General features: G+C 40.1%; 1 protein-coding gene across 1 annotated transcript; it reads left to right on the forward strand.

The window, feature by feature from the left end:
- Positions 1-4,457: 4,457 nt before the first annotated feature.
- On the forward strand, positions 4,458-6,908 carry LOC139474629 (toll-like receptor 4). The gene has a single exon (XM_071257711.1). The coding sequence runs from the start codon at positions 4,458-4,460 to the stop codon at positions 6,906-6,908; it is 2,451 nt and encodes an 816-aa protein (XP_071113812.1).
- The last annotated feature ends 6,522 nt before the right edge of the window (positions 6,909-13,430 follow it).

Genomic DNA, 13,430 nt, shown 5'->3' on the forward strand with positions numbered 1-13,430 from the left:
GGACAAATGTTAACACGGACTTTTAATGGGATTTATTCAACCACGACAGAGGATATATGCTCGGCGTTTGGCATGTACTTTGCTGATTTAGCTACGTCTGTAATGTCTGATTGTTTTGATAAATCCTTTGTACTTTCTAAATCGGAGAAGTGGTATTTTAGGTAACTTCCTGTTGAATGTGTTACCTCGTATAAATATTACGGCATAACTTTCTCTAGAAATATCTCTTGAGATAAGCACTTTGACAGTGCTATTTTGCAATCTAAATGAGCATTATTTTGTATTTAAGAAGTTTATCAATTCTTAAACCTATACTATATGATGTTATGATGATATGGGTTTTGATAGCAAAGTACTACCAATTTTATTGTATGGTGCTGAGGTGTGGGGCATGGATATTGATTGTAATTCAAAACTAGAAATTGTTGATATGGTTGCCCCCAAGTCTTTTCTTGGTGTTGAGATGTCCACTGTTAACATGTTGCAATACTGGAGGAAATAAGGACGATCTAAGGCCTTGAAATGTTTACACTGACAGCCATACAACAACCGGTTGTATCGTTGAATGAAGTTGTTCCTCGAAAAGAGAGGTGACATGAGCGTGTTCCTATAGGAACATCTTTTGTAGTTTCTTCACACCAAAATAGTCATCATTTGATGAGAAAGGTATGTTAAGAACTACCCCAGTAATACATGTACATGTCAAAATGGACGACACGATAAACGTGACAGGAGATATTTCCGAAGTTGTTAATGAACCTGTGGCGGTTACATGTGTTAGATATTATTGATCAACTGGCGATCACTGAAAGGTGATTGTAAAGATGTGTCAAAAAGATACTAAGCTGAATTCATATATAGCTGTAGACTGACACGGATCGATTGGATACCACAATAGTTTGGAAGTGAATTTCTTCGTTTTGTTCCCTCGGATGGGTCGTAGCGAGGATATTTGTGAACGAAAATGCTCTCAAACACTCTCACCTTTCTCAATGTATGCTACAACACTAGTTCAAGATTAAAGGGTCTAAATGATTAAAAAAACGCCTCTGTATTTATTCATGCTAAGGATTTCACAGGGGTTCCCCCAATCATGTGTAAGTAGCCCGTCAGTGTTTACGTCATACAAGAATACAATCTCGTGAAAAACGTATGAACTTCAAAATGTGTCGTTCATACACTTATGAACATCATGTGACCAACCTCTCGTCCAATGGAAACGCCGTATTTCGTGTAAACTTCAAATTTGAAAATTATTCTAAAACCGTTTAAGTTGAAAAACCTCTGATATAGAGACTTTCCCTTGGTCCTGGCACGCTAACCATGCCAATTTACATTCGAAAGTTTCCTTTCAACGGTTACTGCCTATGTACTATTAACAAGAACCAGGAAATACATTGATGTCTGCTACTTCCGAGTGGAACAATTGTCCAAATAATGTATAGATCATCAGATAATCGGTCAGTGTGCAGTGAGGCACTAGAAGAATTTTGTTTGACGCCACAAAACGACAATTTCATCCACAAGACTGCGTATTGTACATAATCACGTTAGGACCAGACAAACCAGTGTTTGATATAACGAGACCAATCCACATAAACAGAAGTTATTTGGAACCAGTTTCAATCCCCACCAGTTTCAATCCCCACGATATGTTCAGTGTATACATTTGGGAGCATTTTGATCTGTTTATCTTGGCGTTCAGAAATCACATCAAGACCAAATTGACACAGGCCATAGACGTTTACCTTACAAAGGCATGAGACCGCCTCCGTGGTCTAGTAGTAGAGTGTCCACCCTGAGAGCGGTAGGTCCGGGGTTCGATCCCCTGCCGTGTCATACCAAAAGATGTTAAAAGATGGCATTAAGGTGCTAAAACAAGAACGGGTCGGCTCGGAGTCAGTATACTGTGTCTGAGTGGGGTATTCATGTTAAACTGAGGCATGGTACTAGCACTATAAATCGGCATCAGCCCTGACTAGTACAAGCAGCCACGCAAACACACACACGTACATGCACGTCGCTATATAAGTGCAATAATCTTGGACGCGACGTTAAACCCAATTTCACCTAACCTACAAAGGCATGATATTGAAATGATAATTAGGGCCAATATGGGATCCGACCCAACGATAGCGTCATGGCTGAGGGACGCAAATATCCACCAACAATTGCAGCATGACTTTTCATGAAAAGGCGCTCTCAATAAAGGATGTTGTCTTTAAGGTATAATAATTCAGTGTGCTAGTTTCGTCCTTTTCCTTTTCTCAATCATGACATCTTTATAGCTGTAGCGAGATAAATGACAAGCCTGTCCTTTTCCTTTTCTCAATCATGACATCTTTATAGCTGTAGCGAGATAAATGACAAGCCTGCCCTTTTCCTTTTCTCAATCATGACATCTTTATAGCTGTAGTGAGAGAAATGACAAGCTTGTCATGTAATCAATGGCATATCTAGTATCAGGAAAGCGATTGGTAAAGGAAGTAATACATTGAACAAGAAGGAAGCGACTCTCACTACAAAACACAGCACAAACCTTAGCTACAGTTTGTCTTTTATTCATATTTCCAAAGAGGTGAGTAAACGAAACTAATTTGTTTTTTCTTTCGATTCAAGTATCTGAGCTGTTGCAGTTGTTTTCCTACCAAATGTGTCAGATCACTTCGTTTAACAGGTGCTGTTCCCGTGGTGATACCTGCAGTGATTGGTTATTAACTATTCTTTCACGTTCTGCTCGTTTTGTATTCTGTTGCATGTCAGTGTACTGGTGTCCACTCGGCGTATTCCTCTACCTCCATGATACCTCGAACGCCACTGGGGTGGGGATACTGCATGTCAGTGTACTGGTGTCTACTCGGCGTATTCCTCTACCTCCATGATACCTCGAACGCCACTGGGGTGGGGATACTGCATGTCAGTGTACTGGTGTCTACTCGGCGTATTCCTCTACCTCCATGACACCTCGAACGCCACTGAGGTGGGGATACTGCATGTCAGTGTACTGGTGTCTACTCGGCGTATTCCACTACCTCCATGACACCTGGAACACCTCTGGGGTGTGGATACTGCATGTCAGTGTACTGGTGTCTACTCGGCGTATTCCACTACCTCCATGACACCTCGAACACCACTGCACTGCATGATACTGCATGAATTCGGTGTAAACCGCGTAACAGCAGATCACGCCGCATATTGTATCCTTGGTAACGTTGTTCTTTCATTCTTCTCAATCACGATGGCGCATCTACGCGAATGATAGATCAGTGAAATAGATTCTTTAAACTTGTCGAATAATTGAATGTTGTTCCCTGGAAAGAAATATGACATGTGACAGAAGCCACAAAGCTTTTTGCAAGGGAGGCGTTGATGCCTCTTGAATTATATCTGTCTCTGACCACAGGCCTGAGCAACGCTGCAAACGTTTTATATCAACAAGTACATGTGTTGCCCATCGATGGGCACATAGCAACATTCTGCAGTCACACTGCTGTGCAGTTGCTCTTCCTCGCCTTGTTCACCCGAGGGGACGCCATTGCACGCACCAAGCCATAGATTAATGTCGATTACGGTATCGTGTAGTGCAACCGGCTCGGCAAGATAACATTAGTGGTAAAAACGTAAGTTGCAACGTTTACGACAGAAAACACCTCAAGTCACAATAACAGGCCACGCAGAACTTTGTCAAAGTTAACATGCCTTACTTGGCTCCACAATGCGCTTGTGGAATGTTTAGTGTCACGCGAATAAACTGAACCAACTTATATCTGGAATAACTGTTTAAATCCTACTTATTGCTGCGTGGGATTTTGGATATTTCTACAGTCAATCTTACTTTGTCGTTTCTACATTTTACAAAGAAACATGAAAGACGCATATCCCTTGTTGTTCAAGTACGGAAGAGAATAATGTGAATCGATTTCTGATTTTCCCTTTTCACTGTTATTACCTGTTGTGAATACTTACACTGGCTTGTTGATCGCTTTTACCTTTCATGTCAGCAAAGGTCAGCGTCCGAGTTTCTGAGGATCACAGAGTCATGTCCCTTCTTTCCATCCTTCTTTGAAGGTTGGTTGGTTTGTTGTTTGACGCCGCATTCAGCAATATTCCAGCTATAGGACGGCGGTCTGTAAACAATCGACCAGACAATCATGAGCATCGATCCACGCAATTGGGATCGATGACATGCTTCAACCAAGTCGACCACCCGATCCCGTTAGTCGCCTCTTACGATAAGCATAGTCGCCTTTAAAGCAAGTATGAGTTGCTGAAGACATATTCTACCCCGGATCTTCACGGCTTTATTAGCAATAGGATTAGGATTAGGATTTACTACCATCATCAGTGAATTGATTCCTGTATAACTAGCAAATTATGCAAGGTTTGTTCGTACTGAACTCAGATGCTATCAGTATAACCGTTTATGATATGTCATTGAATCTTCTTTTCCAGTCATTATGGCAGCGGTCATCGGAATTCTCATAATGGTTGCAGTAAGGATCTCAAAGGTCAATACTCACGTCTGTACTTTCCATGAGCAACATCGCGGGCTGTGTGTTGACTGTAGAGGGAGACAACTCCTGTATATTCCTGACGACCTTCCATGGAACGTTACCTCCCTTGACATCAGTGACAATCAGATTACAGTTGTGAGAAATTTGACATTTCAAAACTGTGGCTGTCTTAAGTACATAAACCTGAACAATAACTTACTTATCACTATGGAGCCTGATGCCTTGGTGGGGGTATTCAGTCTGACCACTCTGCTTCTTGCAAGCAACAAACTGTCGCACAACAACAACTCCTTACCCGAAGGACTTTTCCGTGACCTTGGAAATTTGCATACAATCAATCTTGAGAATAATAAGATGAAAGCATATCCAGATTTGGTGTTAGCTCCCCTCACCAAGCTCCACAGCCTGTACATTGACCCCGTTCCAGATGCTGTCTTTGGGTCTGGATTCTCCAAACTGACAAATCTCAAAGTTCTCAAGATGGATGGTGGCCACTGTTCTTTAGAAAAAATAACAAATGAAACATTTCGACGTTTAAATGAAACAAAACTTGAGGTACTTCTTCTTAATCACTGTCACCATTTAACGTTGTGTGAGACTGGTGTTCTTGACCCGTTGCCCTTCCTCAAACATCTGGAACTAACCAACAATGCCATCGGTATCCAAAATGTTTTACATCTTCTTTATCCTCTTGTTGGAAGGAACATGACAAGAATATGGTTGAACAACACATTTAAAACCAAACCTCGCTTTAAGGAAGATGTGGATGATCGTATCCTAACAGAATACAGCACACGCTTTTTGGCTCAGATATGTGTTTCTGAGTTGTCCTTGAAAGGTAACCGAATATGTTTAATTGAAACAAGTTCTTTCAACAAGTCACCCATTCGTGAATGTTTGGAAGTGTTTGATCTCTCAGAAAACCGTCTCATTGGAGATCTAGGGGTTTTGGTAATTTTTGCATTGTTTTCAAGACTGAGACATCTGGACGTTGGTCATCAACATCATACATTTGATCCAAACGTATGGGAAGACGAAGATGGAAGAAAAGGTGAGAATATCACTATGATGCTACCCCGAAACCTTCAATATTTTGATGTAACAGGGGCATTCATGTTGTCATTTACTTTTGATGAAATCACGTTTACAAACACAGAAAATCTTGACACATTGCTTTTTGGATACAATCAACAACATGATCGTATTCGTGTGAAAGGGTTAGAAAATGTAAGTCACGTTGACTTATCTGGAAACAAACTTGGCAATGTTACTGAAGAATTTTTTAAGTCATTTTCAAACGTCAAAGCTTTGTCTTTGAAAGACTGCAACTTACAATTTGCCAATAATGTGCTAAATGCTAGGAATATCTTTGGTGTACTTCAAGTAGTCGAATATTTAGATCTTTCGTTGAATGGCCTACAATTATTCCCATTCATCTTAAATCAAAATAAAATCATTCATCTTAATCTCTCGCAAAACAGATTTGATACCATTCCCATTGTGACAACTACTTTTCCACGTCTTACGCTTCTGAACATGTCATATAATATGATAGGACATTTGGATAAGTATACACAATCTGACTTGGATTCCTCAGCTGAAAGAAACAGTCTGAAGGTCATAGTTCAAGGCAACATATTTTCTTGTGGCTGTGAAAATCTGGACTTTATCCTGTGGTTGATGGACTCACCAGTAATTTATGAGTCTGACAGGAATTTCCCTTGTATTCAGGACAACGGACAAATGACAAGAACTGTTGAGGTTGTCGGGGATTACATGAGCATCTACCGTCACTGTACTGGTAAATGGATCCTAACTCTCACTGTCACATGTTTGACTGTCTTCCTGACGTCTATTGCAATTGTATACCTTATCTCCAAAAACCCAACTAGATTCAAAAACATAGTCATGGGAACACTTGGGTTTGGCGTCCAGTATCTTACTCGAAAAGATTTTTCCTTCACACTCTACATCGGATATTGTGAAGCTGACATTCCTTTTGTTTATCGGAAACTACGGCCTGCATTAGAGCTCTGTAATCACCCTGTGCGTCTCTTCTTAAAAGATCGTGAAGTACTTCCGGGTCATGACATTGCTGACGGAATTATAGAAGGTATTAACAAAAGTTGGAAGACCGTTCTTGTTGTATCACATGATTTCCTTGACGACCCCTCTGCCTGGTCACATTTCACCATCAATGCAGCAATATACTCCATGAATGCCCTCATTCCTAACCGGATATTGATCCTACTGGTTGGTGACATCCAAGCACAGGACCTTCCTCAGTGTCTGTTAAACATGGTTGAGGAGGAATTTATAATACACGTGGACGAGTACCCTGAAGAGACAGCGTTGTGGAAACATCTGAGACAGATTGCAAATTTGGAACAATAATGGTTGTGTAATTGAAACGATATTTAATACGTTCAAAGTTATTTATGCAACCTTTAAGCTTCATCTTTCACATGACCTAAAGCAAACAAGGATCCACTGACAGTCTATCTCATCTTTATCGTTATAAAAGCTACATGTCAATTCTATATATATAAAGAAGTATCTTTCTTTACAAATCAATAAAACAAATTAAATCAATATTAGTCAGATTTATATGTCGTACCTTTGGTTTACATTTAGCGAGTGGGAGATAGTCTAATACCCCTCTTGAGGAGAGATTGTGAATTTATTGTCATTCGAATGGAAAATAAATTTTGAGAATGAAATCCATGTTTTGTTTGTTTGTAAATTATATAATGATGTAAGAAATGCTTTTATTATTCTTTATGTACATAATTTAGAAAATCCATGAGATTACGAACTTTATGGGTGAAAAATCACATTTTGACTTCTTAATCTATTTTAATACTACGGTATCGTAGGACAATATAAATGCAATTCATAACCTTAAATTCATGAGATGCGTAGCATCAAACATTTGGACCCATTTCCCATTTTCATATTAATAATTGTTTATGTAATGTTTCCAGTTTTTTTAATATAATGTCTGCTTAATTGAAATGTTTTTGAAATTTGTTTTTATATTACGAACTAAGGTGAGAAAAATAGGATATTTTTGTACAGTCCGCACACATGGATAGATTTACAGAAGTTAGTTGACGTCAAAGAACTTTCTTTTTGACGTCACATCACAATTGAATTCTATCACCCATAAGGTTACTTGTCTCCTTGTGGGTGACATATATAGTCTGGTTCAAAATTATTGAGAATTTTAATGTCATATTCGAGGAAGCATACATGAAATAACAATATTGACAAGTGTTTAAAATTGAAGTATGGTCAAAGGGAAGCAACTCTTCTTCGATTTTAGAAGTTGCAAATTAGAGTTATCTCCCTTGATTATGGAGCAGACGACTTTTCCTGATATATGTCAGAAATGAGTGCAAAGGAGAAAAGAAGGTTGATTCTACAGCTCCATGATGTAGGCATCACTGATGCTGCTACATTAGCAAAGAGCACAGATACTCCTCTTTCTACAGTGTATAGAGTTAAGAAGAATATTGAGAATGGTTCAGGAATTGAGCACAGAAAAGGAGCGGGGAGACCTCGAAAACTGGTATTTGGTGATCGTGTGAGACTGGGTATTTTGGCTTCTAAAAACAGAAGGGCGAGTATCTCAAATATCCAACATGAAATGGTAGATAGAGGGACAGTAAATGTATCCAAATCTACAGTACTAAGAAATTTGATTGACTTGGATGGGAAAAAATGAAAGGAATTGCCTCTCCGCTCTTGAAACAAGAACACAAGGATAGACGTGTAGAGTGATGTTTGGCGCATGAAAACTTTGACTGGAACAGTGTTATTTTCACAGATGAGAGCTCTGTATTAGTGTATCCTAACAATGTTAAAATGTGGACAAAATGTCATTCCGTTCCATTGTACCAGAGACCAAAGTACAGTCCGAAGTTTCATGTTTGGGGAGGGATATCTTCACTTGGCATGTCTTATATATCTCATCCCATGTTTTCTGTATATATGCCACGTACACCCTCAATGAGCGTCGCCTGTGTTTTTGTGACAGTAAGTAGGCGAAGCGGTGGTATAATATACTCTTCCGCCCTTCAAAACACGAAGTGCTGGCTGAAGTCCGTATTTTCTATTTCTTCGTAATACACAAAATAAATAAGGCATTAGTCGTGACAAAACAGGTGCTAATTACCTAGCTGGCGACCATTTGCCCATTGCTTTGTCCATTCTTTCACCTATCAGTGCTAATAACCCCGGTTTCCCGTTTGCCCAGTGTCCATTACCTATTACTTATCTATGATAACTTAAGGACTGGCTTCAATACTCGTATCAGCGCTAATTACTGCAAAGTTGGTTGGTTGGTTTGTTGTTTAACGCCGCACTCAGCAATATTCCAGCTATATGACGGCGGTCTGTAAATAATCGAGTCTGGACCAGACAATCCAGTGATTGATATCACGAGCATCGATCCACGCAATTGGGATCGATGGCATGCATCAACCAGGTCAGCGAGCCTGACCACCCGATCCTGTTAGTCGCCTTTTACAAGCAGAGTCACCTTTTACGGCAAGCATGGGTTGCTGAAGACCTATTCTACCCCGGAATCTTCACGGGTCTAATTACTGTAAAGTGTTGGCTTCTATTGTCTATTGCTAATCACCTATCAGCGCCAATCATCTGTTGGCTTCCCTTGTTAGTTTCTACCCTTTGTTATTTTCCACCTTTGGTTATCTTATTAATTTTGTTGTTCTTACCTGTCCTTGCATGTACATATATATGCTATCTGCCTCATGGCATAATAAAGTAAGTAAGTAAGTAAGGCATAATACAGAAGTTGACGTCCATAAATTGTCCTCCTTATGTGTATCACTTCTAAATGCCTTTCAAAGACCAGGTTCTTATGTTGATGCGCGTCATAGTTTATGCATGGTCGCTGAGATTTAAAAAATGGTTATGACTTATGTAATCAACAACTAATGCAGGAATGTCAGTGTCATGCCATCACAACAAACGTGAGTAAGCCAATATATTCATCCTAAAAACAATTCTCTCAGCTGCTCAATACTACCTTCGTAACGTATACAAATCAACACGGTTGAGATTTTTGATAAGGGATAGAGATCTTCCCTGTACTTTGAAAAGTTATCAGCTCAATTTCCGAGAATCCTACACACTGTGATTGATAGCAACGTATCTCAGTTGTGAAGGTTGTAACGCATGTGCTGTTATGAAATGCATATATGGTAGGATTTGCGATAATCTTCATGCCGTGATTCGCAAATAGGTAATGTAAACATTGATACCGCCCGTACCGAGTGCGGCTCGCATAGATGTGTATTTACCTCTCGAGAAACACAATCACCGGGGAAGATGTACGTGACTGACGTACTGATACCACGGTATGAAATATGACAAACATGCCAGTATACTACAGTGGGTTGACGGGTGGACCCGACACTAGCAGAACCTGTTGCTTGAAGGAGCGCTACACTATGATAGCCACAGGGAGTTGTATACGCCACTGGTCATTTTATGTGGCTTGAATATATATAACGATATTTACTTCATTACATATTTGGAGCGATGAACAAGTCGTGGGCATAATCACTGGTATCTCTCTTGTGTGTCCATATTTTCTTGTGACGCACGTATCCTGTATTTAAGAATCAGACATATATTAGTCATATTTTAACATAAACCAACTGTGTAATCTGTTGAGTTTTTTGTTTAACGCCTCCCTCAGCTATATGACGACGGGCAGCTGTGATAAACATATTCCCCACTGTCAAGGACAGCAAGACAATAAATCCACAACAGCCGTGAAGATTCGGGTCAGAACGGGTCTTCAGCAACCCATGCTTGCCTTACAATCCAGTCTGGAACAGACAAGCCAGTGATTGACATCATGATCATCGATCCACGCGGTTGGGATTACGATGACATGCATCAACCAAGATGGTACTTGTTGTTACCCTGCCTGACGCTCGGCATTAAGGGTCTAAAATAAGGACTGGTCGGCTCGGAATCAGTATACTGTGTCTGAGTGGGATATTCATGTCAAACTACGGCATGGTATCTCAGTGGCATAGCACTATAAAATCGGCATCAGTCCGGACTAGTACAAGCGGCCACACACGCACGCGTACATGTGCTATATAAGTGCAATAATCTTGAGCGCGACGTTAAACCCTATTTCACCTCACCTCACCTCCGGAGGCACGGGTGGCCCAGTCGTCTAAGGCGCCGCGCGAATCGCTGTGCAGAGTTGCGTCCTTTTGGCATGCCAGAAACCTATGATTTTGGGTTCGAATCCCGGTTCGCCCCAATTATGTTTCTAGTTTTGTCAGCACCATACCCGTGCTTGTGGGTTTCATTGAAGTGGTAAACGTCTGAGACCTGCATCACTTCGGGCTTTCCTCCCACATTAAGCTGACACGCCGTGATATAACTGGAATAATGTTAAAAGCGGCGTTAAACCCAACTCACTCACTGACCTCCCCTGTTGTAAACTCCTGACGTCAGTAAGCAAGTGTTCGCTCTTCACCTCACAACATAACCTCGTCCCAACTCATAATTTTGTACAAATTCCTAATACGAAATGTACCTTATCTTGCAGTTCGTTCGTGGAAAATACCACATGCAAACCCATTTCCACTCTCTAAACTGCTGTAAATGAATACAACCACTTTAGGCCTATAAAATAGTCATGGTAAAATGTACACATGCCAACACACAGCGCACGTGAAAAACGTGCTCTTCGAGTTGATTCCACTTGTCAGTGCTCTGACGACCACTTCAGGCCCAGCTCGAGCGGAAGGGTAGCCTAGTGGCTAAGGTGTTCGTTCGACACACCGAAAACCCAGGTTCTCTTCCCCACATGGATACAATGTGTAAAGCCCATATCTGGTGTCACCGTTGTGATATTGCTGAAATATTGCTAAAAGCGGCATAAAGCCATATGCACTCACTCTAAGACAACTTCAATTTCCCTGGGCGGTAAACTAAACTGATACATGCACGTGGCAAACGAGCTCTGCGCGGATTTTTCCTGCGTTTAGACGAGTCGGTTTATCAACGACTGTTATCCACAAAATACAGCCTTTCACCTCATTCGCTTTCTGTGGCTGATGAACGACCATTTAACGTTGTTGTTGTTGTTGTTGCTTTAAGTGTTTAAGACGTAGCCTTCTGCCTTTGCAATTTCGGCTGACCTGTCCCTCTTTGAGACTCATGTGTGTGAGTAGGGTACACATATCTATTTGCGAGTTTGGGTATAAATAGAATTTCTGTTTTTGTATTGATATGATTTCTATTTTCGTATATTGATACAATTTTATTTTTATCTTTGGCTGCTCTGTTTATATGCATTCGAGTAGCTACCCATCTCTCAGAAATAGAGTTTGGCCTTCGCTATTGCATCTCTTGGCTTTAGGAGATCTACGACAGATAGCGTATCGTGTTTTAACCTAGCCCGGGCTGAGGCATGGTCTTGACATTCCAGTAACAAGTCCGCAATGCGTTCAGGTTGATTTCAAGACGGACAAACCTTGTCATAGAGCCTTTTGCGACATTTAAAGCAGATTTGAGATAATCCTTATATAATGACCACAAACCACGTTCAGACTCTCTCAATGTGCAAGGATATCTCGCAAATGCACCATTCTCTTTGTCAAGTCCCTATTCTCTGTGTCAAGTCACATCTTCGCCTAATCTTCTTTTCTGCGTCAGCGTGTCACAATATCGTCTTTAAAAAAACTGGCACCCATGTCATCCTTTTCCTTCACAAGTTAATCTGACGACGACGAAATTAAAGAACAACTTACAAAAACAAACAAACAGTCCTTCCAGATCGCCTATTGTTCAATGACGCTGCAGGTGTTAATTCTCTCGGGACGAGGAGTGGGGAATTAATAGCTATTATTTTTACGAACGTTTATACAATTGGATTAAGCATGTATTGTCTTAAATGGTACTTAAAACACATTAGCACGAGGGGTAGATAAAGATTATTACTATTTCCGTGGGACAAGAAGGATGCACGTGGGAGAGTTAAATTTGATTTTTTAATCACAACCCCAAAACCATGGCAACGAGAAACGGTAAGACAAACGTTAAGTATCTTGTTCACAAACATTAATTTACATGTCTGCATGCATGTATGTGTAGATGCACATGCATCCATTATAGCTGCGTACTTTCGTTAACCGCATATATGTATGTTTAACTTGGTTATTAAAAACTAGTCTTTCGGGAATATCCCTGAATATTAATATGAACATGTATGTATTTTATAATGTCAAAGGGTATAATATTTTAGTGTAAAAGCAGTCACGAACCGTTTTAATTATGCTAATTCTTATTTAACTATCGGTTTTTAATAAAATGAACATAAAGTTTTGATGAACAACGTTATGGTCCCTAATATGGAGGCCTAACTTAGGCTACTGTAGACATTAGACCGTTTTATAGTATATTATTATGTTTAGTGATATATCTGTATGGCTATATGCTGGTTGTAAATCTAAATCTGTGATAGTCTAGTTTATTTTCCGGCTGGAAACTGTTGGGCAGACAGAAAGTACACTCTTATGTTTGATGGTGGCTAAAAATTAAACAAACAAAAATGGTTATTCGATGGTGATGTATTTGCTACGGGTATCATAGTTGTGTTTTGGACCTTTTTCAACCAAGTAATGTTTTGATCACGTTTGTAATTTTGGGATAAAATCCAATTTTCATGTGTATACTTTCTAATGCCAGGCAGTGTATATAATCAACATTAAAGCATATACATGTTCCTCTCAGTAAGTCTTCGGGAAATACGTTACAGTGTGCCTGGACCACCCCCGTATACACATGACAATGACGCCATGCGATTGGAGCAATAGTATTGCTCCCGGGTAGACGACCATCGTCATACATTGTAAGTTG

The sequence above is a fragment of the Haliotis cracherodii genome, unplaced genomic scaffold (genome assembly GCF_022045235.1).
Source record: "Haliotis cracherodii isolate W230 unplaced genomic scaffold, xgHalCrac1.p SCAF_3, whole genome shotgun sequence".
In the NCBI taxonomy this organism is placed as follows: domain Eukaryota; kingdom Metazoa; phylum Mollusca; class Gastropoda; order Lepetellida; family Haliotidae; genus Haliotis; species Haliotis cracherodii.

Coding starts and splice junctions, on each gene's coding strand:
- LOC139474629 (XM_071257711.1), top strand. CDS start 4,458: ATGGCAGCGGTCATCGGAATTCTCATAATGGTTGCAGTAAGGATCTCA.